At 41.2% G+C, this 22,940-nt stretch overlaps 1 protein-coding gene across 25 annotated transcripts in view; it reads left to right on the top strand.

Annotated features, from left to right (window-relative positions):
- The window catches only part of EPB41L3 (erythrocyte membrane protein band 4.1 like 3), a 214,685-nt gene that overhangs the window by 145,919 nt on the left and 45,826 nt on the right, over positions 1–22,940 (top strand). For all 25 annotated transcript variants that reach the window (XM_049698274.1, XM_049698280.1, XM_049698278.1 and 22 more), the window contains exons 4-5: positions 18,037–18,141; positions 19,662–19,704. In XM_049698274.1, coding sequence (XP_049554231.1) covers positions 18,037–18,141; positions 19,662–19,704 — 148 coding nt within the window. The remainder of the gene's footprint in view (positions 1–18,036; positions 18,142–19,661; positions 19,705–22,940) is intronic.

Below are 22,940 nucleotides of genomic sequence, written 5' to 3'. Positions count from 1 at the left end.
CACTGTCCGGCTTACACCTGCTGAGATCAGACAGAAGATGCAGCTAAGGGTCTGTTGCTGTTGTGTCAGAAGCAGTAGGTGTTTATAACAAGCCTGAATATATACTGAAAATAATTATACACACCCCATTTCTGGCTTTCAGTGCTAGCTTCTTTTCCTGAGCGGACTTCCACTTCATGGTGAGTGAGGAGGCAGTGGTCCTTGGCTTCGGTGATGAACTCCTCGAGGTGTGTAGGAAAGTATTAGAGAAGGGGCCTGACGAGGTCACACTGCTTTTCCTTCACGCTCGTTCCCTTCAGAAGTCCCTTAATGGTCTTTCTAGTTCCACTAAGCCTTGATTCTTTGTATTTTCCGGTTTCTTTCATAGCAACTCTGAGTAGTGTATTCGAAGAGGCTTCTTTACTATTCGGTTTTAAGTGTCTTATAAAGTGCAGGTCATCCTGTATTTGCCCTTGTGTAGCAAGTAGAGAATAGGGGAGTCTTTGACTCTTACCCTATTAGGAGTTTTGTGATGTGCTGGGTTTTAATAAAATAACTAGGGACACAATAGGAGCCACTCAGAAAAAGGAAAGAGTTGGAAATCTGCTCAACTCACTTCCATTTCATGCTGGGACGGATCCTCTGCTATTGTAGAGAGCTTTCTTGCCTGAAGAAATTGGGAGTGGCTGTTTGAGGCACGTTTCTTGGATTCTTCTTTCTTTTTTAGGATCTAGGTTTTGAAATAGGGCTGATGTATAAAAAGCATGACTCCAGAGCTTTAGCTGTCTGTAAATACTTCCTTAACAAGCAAAGATTCCTCAACAGGGGTTCATGCTGTTAAAAATGGTGAGCACGTGTCCAATCACTTTTTGGCAGATAGATATTATTATTAGAATATGTTGGCTGACTTTCCCTGCAGTGATATTTAAGTCAAGTGGCATTCCCTTATTTACTTATTTTTATATTTCCAGAATAATTCTAATTACACTCAGGATATTTACATAATTCTCTTTAGAATTTGGGCAGATAAGGAGATGTGAAAAGCACACAGGGAGAATTTGAAATGTCAGGAGCAGCTGAGGCTGGAAAGGAAGACCAAGGGCCCATGAGGGAGGATGGGCTTGACTTGCCAACAAGGTTGGGTATCGTTTGTATATGTTGGTTTTCTACTACTGTGTGACAAATTACCATAATCTTAGAGACGTAAAACAACACGTATTTATCATCTCACAGTTTTTGGCTAGTCCTCTGCCCAGGGCCTCATAGAGCAGAAATCATGTTGGGCACTGGTTACATCTTCGTCTGGAGGCTGGTCTAGGGAAGGATGCATCTTCATGCTTTTTGATGCTGTTGGTAGAATGTATTTCCTCCTGGTTGTAGGACTGAGGTCCCCACTGTCTTGGTGGCTGTCAGCTGGGGACCACTTGGGGCTCCTGAGTTGGCTGTCTGGTCTGTGATTCTTCCTCCATCTTGGCAACAGAGAACCTCACTCACCTTAGAGCCCTCTACGTCAGGTCTCTCTGCCAACCCCACTTCTGCTATGAGCTGGAGAAAACTCTCCGCTTTTAAGGGCTCAGGCCCGATTAGGTCAGGACTACCTGGATAATGTCCCTATCATAAGGTCAGCTGTGCCAGCTAATGTAACCTCATCATTAGATTAAAGTAAGATCCACTCTATCTGCAGTCCCAGGGATCACGTGGGGCGTGTACACCAGGGAGAGGAGAAATCACAATAGGTGATGGGGTGCTTCTGAGGGGAGCTCTTTGGCCTTTTGTGTTTTGAAAATGTACTTCTACTAAAGTGGGACAGAAGGAAGAGAATGGATTTTAAAGAACTGTCCTGAAAATGAGCAAACTTGATTAATTGGATGGGTGAGCAGGGATGCCGGCAGTGGAAGAGACAGTAACTGACAATGGCATCCACATTTATAGAATACAGTATAAGGAGAAAAGTTTGTGGGGGAAGATAGTGAATCTAATTTTAAACCTATTGAACTTAGGGTGCTTGGAATATGAAAGTAGCAATCTGCTTTTGCAATTGGATACATTGTTTGGCCTTTGGAAGAGAAGTCAGGCTGGTAGGCTCTGTGGGAGCCAGTATCTCTCACACTAATTCACATGCACGAGTGAATGAGATCGTGCAGACGGCCAGTGAATGAGTGCGAAGAGCATTAACAGCAGAGCTCTGGGCAACACTCATGCTTAGAGTTGGGGTGGGGAGTGTACCCCAGCTTAGGAACCGGGCGTGCCTGACCCCATGGGGACATTACAGCAGTGATTATGGTCGAGTGGGTCTCCTTCAAACAGATCCAAGAGAGAATCTACGCAGGCCCGCGTTCCCAGTATCACTTTCTAACCGCCATCCAGGCGTGGCACTATTGAACGTAGAAAACAGGAGGCCGGGGATTGCCGCAGGCGCTGTCCTCCGAGAAGTAATTTAGCGTCGTTCATTGTGATGGATTCTCGTGCCACCCTTTTACTTCTTTAGTTGGGCTTTTTGCGGTCTTTTGTACATTAGAATTTCAGTTATACTAAGTGTTAAGAACTGTAACATTAATATTTCCTGTAAGGAACGACTGATCCCTGTTTCTTGGAACAATGTAAGAAGGCTGTTAGGACTAATTTTACATTAGCGGGCTGTGTCATCGTGATCTTTAAGTAACTGTGAAGGGGATGGTGTATTCGGAAAGTTTTCTTGAACGTTTTAATCTCAGATTAGAAAAAAATACGCCCCCCCCCCACCCCCATACGTAGCCGCCCTCAGTTTTCCAGTTCAGGGGCTGTGGTCACGCCCTGCTGTTCATTCAGGAAATACCACCCCCTTCCCCACCCTCCGCCTCCTTCGGGTCCGGGGCCGAGGGGCATCTAGTGCTGAGCCCCGGGTTCCCTCTCTCGCCGGCCGAAAAGCCAAGGACTCTTTTTCTCTTCAATTTTGTGGGTTGTATTGACCAGCCAGAACACTTTCAAGTTTTTGTTTCTTCTAGAAGAGGTCACAGATTCTAAGTTATGGGATCTTTTTGTTGGAACACATCACACTTCCATCAAGAGCATTAGCTTCCTATAACCTGGTGCGATTTCCCTTGTCAGATGACTATTGTGGGTATTTTATTTCTAGATAAATGGAATTTGGGTCTTCCGTTTGTTTCTCCTGCCAAGACCAATCTATGTTGTTGGTGTTGCCTAGTGACTGTTTCCTGCAGTTCGGGTCCAGGATGTCTCTACAAATGGCAATTTTAAATGGCCGGGTTAGGTATTAATTCATGAAAGGCTTTGATCAGTGGGGGTTTCTTCTCGTTGACAGACAAGACATCTTGGCTGTGTCGGACACGTGACAGACAGCTGTGTTTAGCTGGCATGCACATTTGGGGTCACTTTCTAATACGGGTGAAAGAAATTCTGATCTCGAAGTCATATTTACACTTCGAAATGCACCTCATTCGCCCCGCGGCTGCGTGTAAGCATGAGCGATGGTATGCGGACGTACAGCCAGCACAAGAATTGGTTCTTAGGATGGTTTTTGGGAAACTGGAAGGAATAAAGAGACTTGTTATTTCTTATGGGATGCCATGGTGACGGCAAATAAAGTCACTGAAAGAGCCACCACGTTCTTTAGGGAAATGCCCCTATACTGAACTTGTAAAGCACACGGGATGGTTTTCAAGGATTACCCCAAGCAAAATGCTTCAGTTCATATCTCCAGTTATTCTTTTTAAAAAAAAAAAAAAGGCACCATCGGGAATATCAGGTTTCGCTGAGCTTCCTTAATAGTCAAGAAGTCGTCGTCATAGGGGAAAAAACCCCGTCCAAATTGTAAAGGTACTTTGTTTCAGAAATAACATTTGATTTTAACTTGGGGCTTCTACGATGTATACCCAGCCATGTTCTCACGAGGATTTAAGGTGTTTTACAGAAATACACATAATATAATGAGAAGAAGATAAATAAGCAGAAAGCGGGGCCAAGAGAAAATGAGAGGAAGAAGCCAGAAAGAGATGAACCCACAGAACGTGTGTTCAGAGCGCTCGCCTCACAGCGTCCACACAGTAAAAGCACTCCACTTGCTGGCTAGAATTTTCACTCCGGGTCCCGCCGTTTGAGAGAAGCTCTCTGTCAGCTTCTTCTGGGAGATTAGGAATAGCCGTCAGGAAAGTCTCAGTGGTGGTCGATTCTCTCAGTCAGACCTTTAAGAAGCGCTAACTGGGCTTCCCTGGTGGCGCAGCGGTTGAGAATCCGCCTGCCAATTCAGGGGACACGGGTTCGAGCCCTGGTCCGGGAAGATCCCACATGCCACGGAGCAACTAGGCCCGTGAGCCACAGCTACTGAGCCTGCGCGTCTGGAGCCTGTGCTCCGCAACAAGAGAGGCCGCGACAGTGAGAGGCCCGCGCACCGCGATGAAGAGTGGCCCCCACTCACCGCAACTAGAGAAAGCCCACGCACAGAAACGAAGACCCAACACAGCCAAAAATAAATAAATAAATAAAATTTAAAAAAAGAAGCGCTAAGTAACGATTTGTTTGAGATGATGCTTCTCTTTAAGTATCCGAGATGTGCAGCTTTCTAAGTTGCCGGCTCAGTGGAGAACTATATTTTTTAACAGGAGAGCTAGGGATGCTACTGACATCTCAGAAGAGGTGAGGGCTTGATGAGAGCGTGTTCGCAGAAAGACTGTCACCCACCTTCTCCAAGGACGTGGCCACAAAAATGCCTGAGGGTGAGGTTAAGACACACCTCAAACATTTGGATCTAGGCCAGTGTGGACACAAAGGATGCCCAGGGCCCTAACACTGTGGACAGAGCAGGACTTCAATGATTTCAGCTCAGAAAAACTTTAAAGCTTGAGCAGTATAAGTTCCTCTGTACTCTTCAAGGTAACCTCACAGGAAAATCTGTGCCTAGGTGTGTGAATGAGTTCATTCCCCTTATAGGATTATTAACGGTAAGCCCGTTAAATATTGTGACTCCTACGAAAATATTGACTTCAGTTTGAGAAAAGTTTTTAGGTGGCAGGACCAATTGCACGCTTAGTAGTTAACTCTCTAATCTGCTACTTAACCAGGCATTTTAAAAAGAATTTTTAAAGGAGAATCCAGGACGCATCCCGGTCCTATGCATGGAACTGCTCTCCACGTTCATCAGACAGACTTACTGAGCAGGTGCAGGACTACTGCTACCTGGGAGTTCAGGCTGATCTCATGCAGTTTAGTCACGGAAGGTCCTTAGAAACCATAACCCACCTTGGGTTTTTCTATTTCAGCGTGAGGGGTAGAGCGTGTATCAAATGAAAGTAATGGAGTGAAGCCCCAGCTCAGGACCATTCGCCCTTCAGGAGAAATTGAGAAATTTATCAGGAAGTTAACCTGCAACATTTGAGGTGGAATTTTAAAAGCTAATGGGTCTTAAATGTAAGGCCAGACAGTATAAAACTCTTAGAGGAAAACATAGGCAGAACACTCTACGACATAAATCAAGACATAAAGCAAGATCCTTTTTGACCCACCTCCTAGAGAAATGGAAATAAAACCAAAAATAAACAAATGGGACCTAATGAAGCTTAAAAGCTTTTGCACAGCAAAGGAAACCATAAACAAGAGGAAAAGACAACCCTCAGACTGGGAGAAAATATTTGCAAATGAAGCAACTGACAAAGGATTAATCTCCAAAATATACAAGCAGCTCATGCAGCTCAATATCAAAAAAACAAACAACCCGATCCAAAAATGGGCAGAAGACCTAAATAGACATTTCTCCAAAGAAGATATACAGACTGCCAACAAACACATGAAAGAATGCTCAACATCACTAATCATTAGAGAAATGCAAATCAAAACTACAATGAGGTATCACCTCACACCAGTCAGAATGGCCATCATCAAAAAGTCTACAAATAATAAACACTGGATATGGTGTGGAGAGAAGGGAACCCTCTTGCACTGTTGGTGGGAATGTAAATTGATACAGCCACTGTGGAGAACAGTATGGAGATCCCTTAAAAAAATAGAACTACCATATGACCCAGCAGTCCTACTGCTGGGCATATACCCTGAGAAAACCATAATTCAAAAAGAGTCATGTACCCCAATATTCATTGCAGCACTATTTACAATAGCCAGGACATGGAAGCAACCTAAGTGTCTGTCAACAGATGAATGGATAAACATGTGGCACACATATACAATGGAATATTACTCAGACATAAAAAGAAACGAAATTAAGTTATTTGTAGTGAGGTGGATGGACCTAGAGTCTGTCATACAGAGTGAAGTAAGTCAGAAAGAGAAAAACAAATACGTATGCTAACACATACATATGGAATCAAAAAAAAAAAATGGTTCTGATAAACCTAGGGGCAGGACAGGAATAAAGACACAGACGTAGAGAATGGACTTGAGGACACGGGGAGGGGGAAGGGTAAGCTGGGACGAAGTGAGAGAGTAACATTGACATATATACACTACCAGATGAAAAATAGATAGCTAGTGGGAAGCAGCTGCATAGCACAGGAAGATCAGCTCGATGCTTTGCGACCACCTAGAGGGGTGGGATAAGGAGGGTGGGAGGGAGACGCAAGAGGGCGGGGATATGGGGATATACGTACGCATATAGCTGATTCACTTTGTTATACAGCAGAGACTAACAAACATTGTAAAGCAATTATACTCCAATAAAGATGTTAAAAAAAAAAAAGCTAATAGGTCTACCACCTGCAGGGATGAAATATTGTCTTCTTGCAGAAATTAGGAAAAAAATCCAACACTCTAGATCTGGCCAGAGCAGATTATACCCATGTGGTAGAAAAATATAAATAAACTGATCCTGAATAAATTTCAAAGAACGTAGCAGTTTTTTGAAGAGCTTTGAACAGGAAATAAACCCCAGATGCACTTATTTCACTTGATTTTCTTTCCTGTTTCAAAAAATACTAATTTTGCTCTCTGCCAGGCTCAGGGGTACGTGTTGGGAATCCATTTGCAGGTAGAAACTGCTTACCTGAGCGGCTGGCATTACCATTACTCAAATTACAACACAAAGCAACGTGAAATTGCCGCCCTGACAAGTGCGATGCAGAAGATATAAAAACACGTTCTCTGAGACCTGGTCCTGGAGGTGGGGGGTGGGTAGAGTCCTGAGGAAGGGGTGCTTGAGGAGAGATCTGAAGGCTGGACGGGTGGAAGGGTCCAGGGTGTGAAGGTGGCTTGTGCAGACTTTGGCAGGAGGAAGCCTAGGGAGAGGGGCTGGAGGAAGGTTGTGTGATGGAGTAGGGGGTCAGGGCAGGCCAGGGGGCACCGCGGGGGGAGCCAAAGAGGCAGGCGGGACCTCCCCCACCGTGATGATGGGGTCTGACCGCATCCTCAGTCTGGCTGTCTGTGCTCTCACTGCTGAGTCTGATAGCCAACTTCTGGTCTTCCCACGTGGGTATATTCTCACAAAGAGTTTTTGAATGTAAAGACAGAAGTGAAAGTACATTTGATAAAATCTCGGGCTCATCTCCTTTGAATTTCACTTGACATCCTCCTGAGCCCCCAAGATCGCAGGCGTCTTGCTGCCCTCAGTCCTTGTTAAGCCAGGAGGGAGCTGGCAGGACTGACTTAGAGGCTCAGCCTTCAGAGAAGGGGGAGCATCACTCAAGTCCCGAAGAACTTCCCAAAGTCCCTCAGCCCCGAACCTCCCAGTTCAGCTCTGAACACCGATAAGGTCCAGGAAAGACAGCGGCAATCTTGTGAGCCCAAGAAAAATCAGAATAATCTGAGTGTGTCGTACTTTACTTTTTGCTTGAACAGAATGGTTTGAAGTTCTCCTGTCAGTGAAAGAACGTTACAGCTGTTTGTTAAGGCAAAGGGCTGTACCTACTTTGAAAGCCCTTTGTCTTCTGGATTCAGTTTGCCTAACCATTTCAGTTTTTTATGTGAGTGTTATTTACTGCCATTTGCTGATGCAATTCGTGCTTTAAAAGTAAATAACCACAAAGCTCAAAGAAATCACCATCTGAGATTCAGGAGTCAGCAGAGACCAACATTCCCTCGTGGTTAAATGAGCTCTTGGGACGGCTGCAGTGAGGGGACCTTGTGCTGACCCGAGGGGACAGGTCTGCTCTGGTTCTAGAATGAGGCCTGGGCCTCCCTTCTTCACAGGGCAGAGCAGGCTCCTCCCACCCCCGCTCCCAAGTGTGGGAACTGCTGGGCCGATAGGATTAATGCTGGCTCTTCAGGATTGCGAGCTCAGGAGCTCAGGATGCCCCCGATAGAGACAGCGAGGTCCAAAAGCAATCCCAACCTTGGACGTGTAGACCTGCTGGTACCCCAGGTGGTCCACACCGGCTATTGCACGTGTCCGACAAAGCTGGAGAACATGTAAGTAGAATCAAAAAGTTAGATGCTTACAAAGGCTTTTTCTCCCCAGCTACTGGATTTTAAATACTAATCCAAAAGATGGTATGCTTTCAGTGAAGGCCAGACCGACCTTAAGTGTCATTGAAAGTGTCATCAGCTGTCCTATTTTTTTTATTTATTTATGTTTTCATTATAGGTCTTTCATAGGTTTTACAATTATTTTAATTTAAAACCTCTATTTTAACTAGCGAAATGATATAATTACATTTTTTAATTATGTGAGTGGTTTGCATAATAACCCTGAAATCCTTCCTCTGTGTGCTTACTCACAGCCTTGTCCTGTTAATAAGAGGAAACAGCTGATGGACACTGGTTCACTTAAGACTTATTTGTTTAAAGCACTTACTGTTATTATATGGTTTTGATCTTCAGTGCCTTATAGGACTGAAAAGTGGCCGTTCTACAAATTCCTACTCGTTAAATGTATATCATTAAAAGTTGTGTTTTCACTGTCAACATTTGCATTGCCTACAGTGCTTTATTTGACCACATGAGTTATAAATCACAATTTGGGTTTTGTTTGATTTTTTTTTTTTGAGAATTGTCTTGGAAAGGAGACATAAGTACTTCCTCTCCCAGGAAGAATTTCACAAAGTCCCGCATCGTTCTGAATTAGGCCCTGTAGTTCTTTTACAAGATTCAGGTTTAAGTCTGTCTCTTTCAAACATCCCTCTTCCCGAGGGCTTCCTTTTCTGCATTCGTTTGGCACACATTGGCTTAGTGACCTGAATCCTTAGCAGATTAACAGCAGGAAATGTTGTCTGACCGCTCGCTGCCAACATCTCATATGTGTGATGTGAAACTTTGTGAAAAAACGAGCCCAATGTTTTTGCCAGGAAGAAGCACGCTTCACTGAAAAGCTATCATCTACCACGGTACATGGCTCTGAGCACAAAAGTCTGATTTCAAACAGAGGCTGAAATGGTGGCAACAAATGAAGACAGGGACAGATTGTGGCTGAAAGAAGAAGGCATCTTTCTAAAAAAAGGCGGAGGGGCTTCACGTGCGCAAATGGACTCTTGCCGTGTGTGTGCTAAAAGTATTTTTTCAGAGAATCTCTGTCAAACCTAGGTCGACTCTACTGCATTTGAACTCTGCCTGCTTGTTTTGGTTGTGCTGCACGCCATGTCTATGATAATATGTAACTATCATGTTTTGGCCTAGGATGTACTAAAATGTGCCAGTATACCCAGTGCCTGCTGAAAACCATTTTGTATGTGTTTGCAAAGGATAATTGAATGTACCCTTGGTTTACTGATAATAATAGTTTTTTCAACCGTTTCTCCCTCTTACCTGTACAGTGAGATTTATTTTTCACAAGAGACATGGGATGATTTCACTGCAGATGAAATAGGCATCAGTGGTATGTCAATCTCTATACCAAATTTCAGCATTAGAAAACCTAAATGTATTGGGCTTCTTATGAAAAGGGCCTACTAATAATCGCCAGCATTTATTGGTTATCGTTTCCCATGGGCTAGGCAATACGTATGCTTTCCTGTGTTTTATTTAATGCAACAATCCTATGAGTAAGGACCAATATTATTTCCATTTTTTAATGAAGGCAGTGAAGTTCAGAAAGGTTCAGTGACCGTCTCACCTCACAGCCAGCTAGTTGTAGAGCCAGGGTCCAGCATTGGGGTTGTCTGATGTGCCTCACTTAGAATAGAATGGTGGGAAAACCGACTTGAACTGGATAGGAATAATATCTTTAAAATTACATTTTGAAGATATTTAAATAATGCTAGATGAATTCTCAGTTTCTAGACAGTTGAGACATGGAAATAAATCACTGTTGTGGGACTTCCCTGGTGGCGCAGTGGTTGAGAGTCCACCTGCCGATGCAGGGGACACGTGTTCGTGCCCCGGTCCGGGAAGATCCCACATGCCGCGGAGCGGCTGGGCCCGTGAGCCATGGCCGCTGAGCCTGCGTGTCCGGAGCCTGTGCTCCGCAACGGGAGAGGCCACAACAGTGAGAGGCCCGCGTACCGCAAAAATAAATAAATAAATAAATAAATCACTGTTGTGTTTAAAAACTTAGCAAGACCAGGAAGTGGTCCCAGGTTCATATCTTAACAGGCCACTTCAGATCTTTATTGCTAACTGAACTGAGTTTAAGAAAGTGACAGAATAATCATTGATTGACTTAATAATGTGAAAAGAACTATTACGGTTTTCTAAAAAGCTGATTGCTTGTGAATTTAAAGAAAGAGCTAGCAAGATATGTAACATCTAGGCAGAAAAAAATCATCTCTGCTTCTCACATCAGCCCTCTGAATTCACTGCCCGGATCACGCTTGGGATTTAGTACATAGACTAGGTCCTGCCCCTCTGGGCATGGATCCTGGCAGTAGTGACGGGGATAATGGACTTCCTACTGTGCTTATTAAACTTGGCATTGAAAGTACACTTGAGACAGAAAGCCCCAAATGGAAGTAGATGCGCACAGGGCAGCTGGGGCCATATATTGCTTCTTAGACCTTCCTGGCCTCAGATCTCAAGTGTTTTTGGACTGTTGTCACAGACCAGACACCATCATCATCTTTTATTCCTCTTGGTATTTTCTAAGTGTAGATTTTTTTTTTTTTTAATCCACCTAAATTTCAGGGCAGACTGTGTTAGAACGTTTTTCTATCTGACAGAGCAAAAAGAAGACCCAGGAAAAAATAACCTACACAGAGTCCAGGTGTCCGATTTAGGCTCAAGTTTAAGCTTAGCTAGTTTGCTGAGCTCTCCACGTGCTCCTATAACACCAGGCAAATTGCGTTGCCATCGTTTAGAAATGAAGAGAATTCCAGTTGACCTTGAGAAGTGAGGAGACTGGAAAAGCATTCAGTGTGGAAATATGCAATTAGGGAAGGAAGCATGAAAAAAAAATGATGGCATTTTTCATCGAGATTAATCGAAGATAATGTGAGGAGAAATTCCTCCTTCAGATTCATGCCCGGAGTGTTTATTAGGCGCATATGTTGAATGTCTTCTGTGTTTAGGACACTCTGTCGGGGGCATTAAAAAGGTTGCACAGTTTCCTGTCCTCAGGGAGCAGAAATACAAGTTCACAAAGTGCAACAATACACAGAAAGATATAATTTCAGAAGAAAATCAGCAGTCCAGTTGAAGAAGATATATGATGGAAAGAATAAAGTGCTTACAGGCTGGCGCGCCCTCAAATTTCAAAGCAGCTGAAATAAGGGTACGGAAGTGTCCATTTCCCTGAAGGGTCTCAATATTATATGTTTCCTTGTATTAATGCACGTGGTAAAAGCCTGAGCTTTTTTTTCAGTGACGGTTTAAAGAAATGTGCACATAGATCCCGCGGAGCCTCAAGGGTATATCCACACGCCCTGGTGCTGATGGCTTTGGTTCCCCTGCCCCTCCACATTTCCCCCCCCCAAGAAGTAGGGACCATTGATTAGCTCCAGTTCTCAGGCAGAACGACGTGCGCTGCCTCATTTTCTTTGTGATTGTGCAGCTTCAGATAAATAAGAACTGCAGCCCGTCTTTCTAAGACGAGAAGATTATACTTGACTTTACAAATTTCTCTAATTTCAGCTTTTAGCCTTTCCCCAGGCTGATTCATAGCTTTGTGAGACTGAAAGAAAAGACAGATTCTGTTGAAGTCTTGTGCTGGGGTTTAGTACGATTTGTGCTACCTGCTTGTGCGCTCACGACTTGAGCACAGACCAAGACACGATTTCCAGGGACTTGAGGATCAAGGCGGCGCTCATTTCAGAGGATGCGTCCACAGGTGTGCCGTCTCCTGGTCAGCTGTCAATCAACAGCAGCTCCTCCCTCCATCCTCCCCTGGGTTCAGTGCCCAGTGTTTGTTCCTCTCCATCACCTCCCTAACCTGCTGGGGAAGATGTGAATTCTTTTACTTGTTCACAAAAGAGGAAATCAAGACATTTGTTAACCTACCTGGGTCATTTTTTAGTAAGGTAGCAGGTTCTTGAGTTAAAGTCTGTATGTTTTAGCTCTACCGAGGGAGAGCTAAAAAAAAAAAAATTCGAACTCAAAAACATTTCTGTTTTGTGTATTTCGTTCATAGCTTTAAATGCAGGTTCATTGTTTGGCTGGTTTATTGGTTGGTTTTATAGGTTGGTGGTTTATCATTGCTCATTTGTAGCATTTTATTTCAGCATGTGGCTCGTTTTTCATTTCTTGAGAAATTAACGTTTCTCAAGAAAATTTGTTGGAAAGGGTGTCTTAAGATTTTAAGACTGTGTGTGTGTAAATAAAGTTGATCATAATGCAGCTATCAGTGTTGGTACAAGAAGGCCTGAAAGAAACTGGTGTGGATCTAACTCTGAAGAAGTTACACATTTCCTCAAAAAAAGAAACGGAACGAAAAGGAAAATTGCTTTAGAGTCCTCCGTTTAAGAATTTTTAAGTTGTAAACTTAAGTGTACCTTTCGACCATGCCTGCAAATGGGATCTTGAAAACATACAAAGGCCTGGTGCCCACCTTCAGAAATTCTGACTTATTTGACCTGAGGTGGGTTCCTGGATATTGGCATATTTTAGATGCTCCCAGGATCCACGGTTGAAAAACCACTAGTTTAAAATTTTGCTTTGGCAACATTGGTTATGATATGCTAGTGAGAAAAATGTTAAGTTTCATCACGTTACCTTTTTATTCTCTTAATGGCATTTGACCAAAATGAGGCTCCATAAAAAATAAATATAGGAGGCACGTTGCCACCAGGAGTGTCTTTATAGTCAGTCGGGATATAAGGCGAGCGCACAGAGAGACAGCTGTGACAGAAGGCAGAATATAGAAGGTGCCCTCTTGGTACCATAAAGTGCTCTAATGTCCAAGGGTGAGAGAAGTCACAGTTGGCTGGGAGGACAGGAAATGCTGTAAAGAAGTGGGACTGGAGAAGCATTGTGAAGGATGCGAGTTGACAGGCAAAATGTAAGGCAGAGCACTTGGGGACATTTAGAGCATCAATATGGGTAACACCTGTAATGGACTGAAACACGTCAAGCCTGATTTAGCCCGTGGGTTCATAGCGATGATATAAGACAAAAATCCTGATTGGTGACTCCTGGATGGTGCTAGAAAGCCAACTCGTTATCTTGAAATTGGGTAAAGGAAAAGGTGTGAGCATTGATCCTGGCTTCCGTCATCAGACTATGTCACTGGATAAATAATTCTGACAAAGAGAAGTGTCTCTTCATAGACATACTCCAACTAATAAATGGGGGACCAAGGTTCGGATTCGAATATCCCCATCTTGCCACCTCAGATTAATGGGTCTAGGGCAACGATCGTTAGTGACTGCTAATATCACAAAAAGGCAAGAGTTAACTTTATGCCTCGTGGTGAAATTGCACAGCGTCATTTATGGAAACCAGTCGAACAAGAATGTGGTCAAGCTTCTAGATTCACTGTCAGTTTACAGGAAATACAGAAGACAAAAGAACATGTTAAATTACACCATGGAGATGCAAACAGCAAGTCTAGACTGAGCGAACTCTACAGGCAAATGACCTGGTCTCCTAGACAAGTTAATTTCAAGGGGAAAACCAACATAAATGGAGAACTTGCAGATTAAGAGAGACCAGAGAGATATGTCAGCCGATTGCGGTGTATGGGCTAATCAAAGAAAATGAAAAAGAAAAAAAAATCTTTGAAATAATTGGGGAAATTAAAGTCCTGACTAGATATTTGGTGATATTATGAACTGATTGCTACTTTTGTTTAGATGTGATGAAGTTATTGAGATTACATTTCTTAAAAGAGCAGAGTTACATACTAAGATAAATAGAGACACAATTATTTGCTGAGATGCTTCAGAGTACCCAGGGGGAGGATGAGTGGAGCAGAACTCCAGAGGAACCAAAATTGTCTTCAGAGGCATTTGTTAAAACTGGGTGATGAGTATGCAGGCTTTCGTGATGCTGTTCTACTTTGGGAAATGTTGGAAATTCTCCCATCCTAAAACATTCTGAAATTAGTTTTTTTAAGTTGTTAGACAAATAAAAGTACAAATAAAAAATTTAATGTAAACTTTCAGGTGATGCCGGTTGATAAGACCTTGAAAACCAGTGTTTTACCAACATTGTAAAAATCTTGAATTATCTTGGACTTGCAGGAAGTTTCATTAATGCTGCAGAAAAGCTTATTTCATCTGCTGTGTTTGAGTGGTGATGATGGACGTATCCTCGTCTTCTCTATTTGAAAGAGAAACCCAATTTTAAGTGGAAAAAGAGGGTAGAGAGAGGGTAGTCCACCATTGGTTTGTTACTCCAGGAAAGCAAAGTCCACTTTCCTTAACGTCCAGGTGTTAAAAGTCAATGGTTATGTAGACTGCGAATGCATCTGAGTCAGAGACGTGACTTAACAACTCACAGGAAACAGCAAATGAGACTAAAAGCTGTTCATCGTCTCCAGTTAAGTAAATTACCCATTGATTTTAGAATACCTCTGTCCAAAAAATGTTTTTTAATCTACTGAATTCTGTTTTTTTTTTTAACATCTTTATCGGAGTATAATTGCTTTACCAGTGGTATGTTAGTTTCTGCTTTATGACAAAGTGAATCAGTTATACATATACATATGTCCCCATATCTCTTCCCGCTTGCGTCTCCCTCCCTCCCACCCTCCCTATCCCACCCCTCCAGGCGGTCACAAAGCACCCAGCTGATCTCCCTGTGCTATGCAACTGCTTCCCACTATCTTCTACTGAATTCTTGACTCATTATAGCTGTTATAAACATACCCAATGAAAGTAAGATGCCCAGATTTGATGACTTAATGAACATCCTATCTTTGGGGACCGAATATTTAACATAAATTCTCTAAAAGGCCCAGTGACGGTTGAGCTTCAGTCATATTTTAGATGTTACTACCTAAAGATGCACACAGTGTCAACATGTAGAAATAATTGACTTGAGAAGTTCGATAATGCACTAGAAAAAAGTGACCTGCGTAAGAAGAATCAAGGATCTGGGGGAGTTGGGAGTGATTGCGGGGGGATCCCGTCTGGGGCTGCAGAACCCATTTGGTGTCCTGTGCCACCGACTCCATCCATCGCCAGGGTCTTTCTCATCACGTGTGCGGTGGGGCTCTGAGGCCGCATTTGGGCTGCACGGGGGAGTGAGCTGTGATCATTAGTGATGTTGGCCATGAGCACAGGTGCCCAGTTACAGCCTCAAGCCCGTGATCACCTGGCTCCATGGAGTCATATATCCTCACTCAGGGATGAGAAGGTGAAGGCCCAGATAACGTGAGAGACCTTTCCAGTGTCATCCAGCTGGCTGGCGGCTGTGGTGATGTTTGGCAGATAGGAATTTCATTGTTTACATATAACCATCTATAGCGGATTCTAGACAACCCGTCTTAGTTCTTAGGGCCAAAATAAACAAACAGAAACAAACCCAAAAACCCTTCAGAGTGAAGAATGGACCACTATGTTATTGTCTTAAGGACTGTTTATAGTGTTCAAATATGTTTAAAATAGTAAGAAAAAATCTGGTCTGTTCAGGAGAGAGCTGTGGTTCATTAATAGTAATCATATGGTGAGAAGCCAGAAAATTAAGAACCAGTTAGTACAGTGGTCTGTGCTTGAGCTAATCATTCCACCTGTTAGACAAAAGGAAGAAGACAGCAGCCAGAAGACAGCTAATAAAACAATGCCCAAGGCCACCGGCAGCATGACCAGAATAATTCCTCCACTGAGGGCCTGGCTGGGGTCTGCTGCTGGCTCAGAGGATGTAGAGGGCTTTGTAGAGGAAGGTTTATTGTATTTGTTTTGTTTTGGTTTGTTTTTACTCATTGAGAAAGTACTTGGCCAGACGCTGGTATGTATTTGTGTGTGTGTGTGTGTTGTGTTGTAGTTAAAGCAGTTAGACAGTAAGCAGATAATTGATATCTGAAGAAAGAGCAGGGCATATTAATACTAAGGATGCTTATTGGTACCACAAGGAGCTATATATGTGCTCCTACCACAAAAATGCCTAGTGAGTTCTGTATTACGTATTCTGCCATTTATCAATCACGTAGGCTGATAATATCAATGGCTGACATTTGTGGGATGCTTGACGTGTTATCACTGGACCAAGTTGGAATACTTTGTTTCATTTTAATGTCAACCATTACAAAGAAGTAGATGGTTTCATACCCGTTTTACAGAGGGAAAGCTTCGAGGTCCGCACAGCTGCAAGGGACATAAGGAAGACTCAAAGCCAGGTTTACCTGTTAAAGCCACCGTCATAGGCAGCACTAAGACTGCCTCTCCCATGTAACTCCTCTGGACCTCTGTGTTCTTATCTCTAAACTGGACATCATACCAATGGAAGCATCAGAAGAACCAGTTTTTTTTGGTGCAAACTTTATAATTTGTTAAGCGTTATTCAGAAGCAATATGCTGTTATTTACAAATAAAGGATTTAAACCAGCGAGCAGCATTTCATTGTCATACCATTTATTTATATCCATTGAACAATGTTACACAGTTTAGCTAACATGTAATTTATTTTCATACATTATTAAACTTCTTTCAAATACAACATTGATTATTCAGCTGGTTACAATTCAGGCTTCAGTTTTGTATCCTACATTTATCTTTTCTCCTAAATAGTCATGCTTGAGGGGACTAAGTAATTTCCAGTATATTTGCGGTTGCACAGTAATACATACCACTTACACGTCTTCTGGATACGTACTCTTTGGTATGCCCATTGTTTATCAATTTTCTTATTTTTCTCTTACTACATTAAATCTTAAAGACAAATACACTTAAGGTACGAGATGTGAAATGTTGGTACTGCACAAACAAAATGTACTTTAGCTTAATTGCTTCCAGTTAATCCATCTCAGACTCCAAGGCCAAGTTTAAAAGACCTTTGATGAAAATATGATACTGTATATCACCATAAATTAAGCTGATGGATTTTTTTCCCCAGATGACTGCCTTTTTTCTTTCTCCAATCGACTGCTTTATGGCCAAAAATACAGCACATATGTCTACATCTTACATTTATAAATGATCATTTAAATCTTTAAACTTAATGAACATGTTTGTTATGTTTAATAGGAAGGATTTTCTCTAAAAAATAAATTCAGAGAAAGTTGAACTCTGTGATACAAAATTGAAATTTGTGGCTGTAAACAAAAACTAATGAAGTTTAACGGGCTCCAGAAAGTGATCCACAGCTAGACTTTCTCAGTAGGACTGGGGTAGAAAGTTTGCAGGGGACTTCGGCCTGAGACAAGGAATGGGGTTAGTTCTTCTCAGGCTCAGAACCTGATCACGGGGGGGAGTGAGCGTGGGTATTCTGAAGCACCGCTGTGGTCGGCCCTTTAATGCTCTCACCGTCAGGATTTTCGTGTTTCACAACATATTTGAGGCTTCGAGCACCACTTCATTTCCCCAACTACTTCCGTTTCGAAATCATCCACAGGTCGCCTGTACTTACTCACTGACAGGAGTTATTTTTTTATTCATTTGTTTGTTCTGTAGGAGCTGCCTCTTACAGGATTAGGTCCACTTTATTGAGCCTTTTTTCTAGTTAAAAAGGAGTTGGTAAAGTGACCAAACCTGCTTGTTGTTTACTGAACAGTTACAATGAGTAATATTTTAAGTTTTACCCATTTTTGTTCATGGCAATTGAGAGAACATTTTTGGTGTGTGTTGACTTGTTTTTCTGTTTTGTTCTCCACAGAAACGCTCCAGAGGCCAAGTGCTGTTTGATAAAGTATGTGAACATCTGAATTTGCTAGAAAAAGACTATTTTGGGCTTACATATCGAGATGCTGAAAGCCAGAAGGTGAGTGGTTGAAAGCAGTACAAAGTATTGCGGCTTCAACTGCGCCTCACTGCAAGAAAGTGAACTGAAACTGAATTGGTAAATCGTTTTCTCCACCTCCCCTCGTGCTCCCACGCCCTCCCATTTATTATCCAAGGCCCTAAATGCTGTTAATCACCTTATTTCTTCATGAAGGAAATTATTGACAACTTCCTTTAATCTTGAGTCTTTTGGAAACAGTCAGTCAGTGTTTCTGCTTTTCATGCTTGAGTTCTTTATGGTTCCAGAAAAGCATTTTATATGGTGCTTTGGGGGGATGATACATTTCCATGGATTTGAGCCAATGGGAATCACATAAATTGATAATTATACGGAAAACATGTTCACTGGATGCCATCTTATTAATTCATCTTATTACACTTTCATATTCTTGCTGAATCACAATGTGAGATGAATCATGTACAGACCTGATGTACGAGGCAAGCAGTTAATGTTTTCAGTCCACGTTTAATGATACATGTAAAACCTCTGTAGACTCTTATACCTGCTGCAGTCTCTTCAGGCCTTTATCTCACTTATCCCCCCAACTGCCTGAAAGATAAGGAGGAAGAAATTGTTTCCTTAATGCTGGAAACTGAGCCACAGCAGTTGTGCTCATTAAATGTCGCTTGTTCTGTTGTCGTTTGTTAGTGAATCATACTTTATCTTTACTGAATTCCATGGATGATGTCTAACTTCATTATTAAACACCTGAGTGTTCTAATGAGGAAAATCGTAAGTGGCAAGTGTTCGTTTGTTAGGAAAGCATTCTAAGAAGGTGCCTTAAAATCTATAATCACAGAAGTCGCTGCATGGGACTGAACGGCTAGGACGTCAGTGGTCAAGTTACATGCAGAGTCAGCTCTCTGTGTTCTTGGGTTCTGCATCTGCAGGTTCAACCAACAGCAGATCAAAAATATTTTTTTTAATTCCAGAAAGTTCCAAAAAGCAAAATTTGAATTTGCCAGTGCACCAGCAAGTATTTACATAGCATGTCCATTGAAGTAGGTATTATAAATAATCTAGAAATGATTTCAAGTATATGGGGGCGTTGCATAGATTATATACAAGTACCGTGCCATTTTGTATAAGGGACTTGAGCATCCTCAGATTTTGGTGTTACCTGGGGTTCTGGAACCAATCCCCTGTGGTTACCAAAGGATGACTGTATCTTTAGCTCATGCTTGTAACTTGTTTGAACATAGAATCCACCATTTTTTCTCCTCTGTTTCTGTGCTAGCTTGAATCCCTGAAGGCACTTGTTGTAAAAGAGAAGAACTTTGTCAAGCCTGAATTGTGTGCACACACATCTTCTCATTAGACCAGAGCCTGGGCCCTCGCAGGACTAGCGAAGGGGCACCAGATGTAGGGGAAGGACCCAGCTGGGGGACCCTTCCGGCAGCCACTCCTTCTCAAATATGTTTAGTTCATCTCTACCCAGTCAACACTAAGTCATCTCCATTCTTCTCTGATTCATATTCAGACTCTCACTTCTTTTTCAGAATTGGTTGGACCCTGCTAAGGAAATTAAAAAACAGATTCGAAGTAAGTTCTTTTGGATTATTATGTGTGGAAATAGGAAGATTTTCAAAGAGTGGGGTTATCTGAAATGGTAGCTCATACCCACATGGCTGGTGTGAATACGGTATTTTGAAAAACAGATTAAGATCTCAAATTTTATCTTTGGCAGGTTGGTCTCGCTCAGATACCCATTAGCAATTATTGCGACCCGGGAATAAAATGACATGACACTTGACCTATTCCCTTGCCTGTTCAGAGCTGTGAGATATGATTTAATCAAGTGATGCCCCCGTTGACAATCATCTAAAAGTTTCAAACTTAATTATTAATGTTGTATTAAGCCTAACTGCCACCAAAGTATGCAAGGCAAGCAGTAAAAGTAATAGTCATTTAATAGCTTAGAAATGGGGTAGCAAGTCAGACTGAAGTTTACTGTCTGATGACATCTTCTTTTCTTAGCCCTAAAGGCAATTTAAGAAACGGACATTTCCTAGCGCACGAATCAATTACATGAGCCACTCAGAAAATTTAAATACAGGTAGCTAATAAGTATTAGAAAAGGTCCTAAGCGTTAGTAATAATTAAATGCAAATTAAAATGTGACATTTTTCACCTATTCAGATTAGCAAAGATTTTAAAAGTTTAACGATGCCCTACACTGGCAATTTTGTACACAATTGGTAGAAATATAACCCTTTAAGAAGGCACTTTGTGTCAGATTTTATTAAAATTTAAAATGTGCTTATTCTTTGACCCCTGATTTTACTTGTAGAAATGTATCCAGTGTCTGCTTAAGAGAGGAGTGTGTACATATGTGTCCATGTAGGAAAGTTCATTATCATACCATTGGCAATAGAAGAAGACTCAAAGCAACTTAAATATCCATTTATAAAGAAATGATAAAATCGATCGTGAAATAGCCATACCTTGAAATACTAGGTAGCTGTTAAACAGAATGAGGTGGAATAAATATGTTTTAGCTCTCATTAGTGAGACCTTAGAGAAATAATTCATATTTGTTTAAAATGAGTTATGCATATATAGGTATGTGGAAATACCTATACCTCCAGAAGTGGCACTGCAGGGTAGGGGGTTGAGAAAGAGGAATTTTTTCATTTTTATTTTTAAGCCTTTTCTGTAGCTGTTGCTTTTTACTATGGATAAATGGTAAAACATGGATATACTTTATAATTTCAACTAACTAGTTAATTTTTTCAAGCAATTCATTTTTTATCAATAAAATCTAGTTTAATTTTCCAGAACAACTGATTCTATTTGAAGATTAAATTTAAGACCAATTTATTAATAAGAACAGCATTCCCATCAAAGTTACTATTAAAAGAGAGAGCAAATCTTTCTAGTGCCTTTGAATGTTCTGAGGTCTCAAAATACCCTACATGCTAATAAAAAGTAATTAGTAGCGAGCAGTTTGAAATGGCTTAATACTAGATAATATCTCAAAAGAAGCAAAAAATTCACTGTGCTTCTAGATATTAGAGAGTCTGATGATTCTTTGTACAACGAAAACATCTTTACCATATTTTTGAGAGGAATTTGGTGTGGTCACTAATCAGAAACTTGATAGTGAAGTAGTTTGATAGAACTAAATTGGGATTAAAACCAGGGACAGCTACAGTTGTGATAAGAAGGTGAAAACTTCAGAGTCCTAGTAAAAACTTTAAGATGATGAATATGTTCTAAGGATCTTTTTATGGAGTTATTAAAAGCAGATGTGCTGAATATCTTCACATTTCACGTGCTTTAAGTCCTCTATATTCACCTAATTAATAAAACGCTGTTCGTACTTGGTTGATTTTATAATTACAGAGCACTTTGAAAATATATTACATGTTCAAGGATAAGTCATTATACTGTTACAAGAAAGGCTGTAACAACAGTTAATTTTCTTTTCTGCTGTTAATGGAATTCTTTTTTTCCTTCATTTCCCATTTATGCTGTCTCTGACCTTCCTTTCTAAGAGATGAAGTTTAGGGGACAACTGGAACATGAGATTTAAAGGATATTTTCCTCATGTAGATTAGGCAGTGTTTGTGACAGCAACATAAAGAAAACCAAGTGACAATCATGCAGATGAAGGAGGAGACAAGAAAAAATTGGAAATTTTTAGGAATGGAATTTGTTTTTTTTATCTATATTCCTCATTGTTTCCCATGCACAAAATGCCTTCTTTCCACAAAAGGGACATTCTATCAAGGCAGAAAAGTATTATCAGAGCTAATGTAATTATGGTACAATCACCTCCTCTTTCTGAACATAAATATCAACAATAAAAGGATCTTTCCATTATATTTATGCTGTAGGTCCACAGTAGGTCTCTAGAATGAGGTCTGCAAGAGAATGGCAAATGGCAGTCAAGCTGAAAAAGATTTTAAGTTATGAATTTATGAGAAATAGAAAATCCTGAGCCTGAAGAGTTTGTTCTTATGAAAAAAATTCTTATTCCAGTCATCTTATACGCCCAGCAGATCTAAAATTTCTAAATATATTCTGATATAGAGTATATTTATGATATAGTAACTTCATGATATAGAATATATGATATATAGTGATTTATGCTATAACTGTAGTATATTTAGAAATTTTAAGATTTGGCAGGCGTAGAAGACTAAAATTAGAACTTTTTTATAAGAATGAATTCTCTTCAGTGTCACAGTTTTCTGATTATCATAAATTTGGAATTTAAAATCCTATATCAGCATTATAGATGTCATTTTAATGCATTCAAGCTCTTGCATTTCCGTCCCTAACCAGAGCCGTCATCTGATCAGACACAGGCTCACAAACCTATTTATGGCATAACTATAGCCTCCCAGTGATATGTTTCCACCAGATTCTTCACGAGAATATGTATTTCCGCTTTAATCTGCCTCTCTCATTAATTTCAAATGTTACACCTCATTTCACTGGATTTTTTTTTCCTTGATTGTGGTGTAGATTGTGTTTTCCATAAACTTTCCCACCGTTTCGAAATAATGTCCTGCAAAACCTCATATTTGATTGGGTTATATAACCTTAGGAAAGTAGGTTCCTTGGGATTAGTGATTTTCAAAGTACGGTCAAGTGTATTAGAACCATTAGGGCGTTTATTAAAATCACAAGTTCCTGGACCATAATGCACACCTCTGGAATAAAAACCTCTGAGTAGAGCCTAGGGATTGGCATTTTTAACAAGCCCCTCCGATGCTTCTTAGGCCCACGATCATTTGAAAGTCACTTTACTGTAATGAGGATTTTTGCAT

The sequence above is a fragment of the Orcinus orca genome, chromosome 15 (genome assembly GCF_937001465.1).
Source record: "Orcinus orca chromosome 15, mOrcOrc1.1, whole genome shotgun sequence".
NCBI classification, from domain to species: Eukaryota; Metazoa; Chordata; class Mammalia; order Artiodactyla; family Delphinidae; genus Orcinus; species Orcinus orca.
The sequence above is the reverse complement of the archived record's forward strand: the minus strand, read 5'-3'. Positions and strand labels throughout refer to the sequence as shown.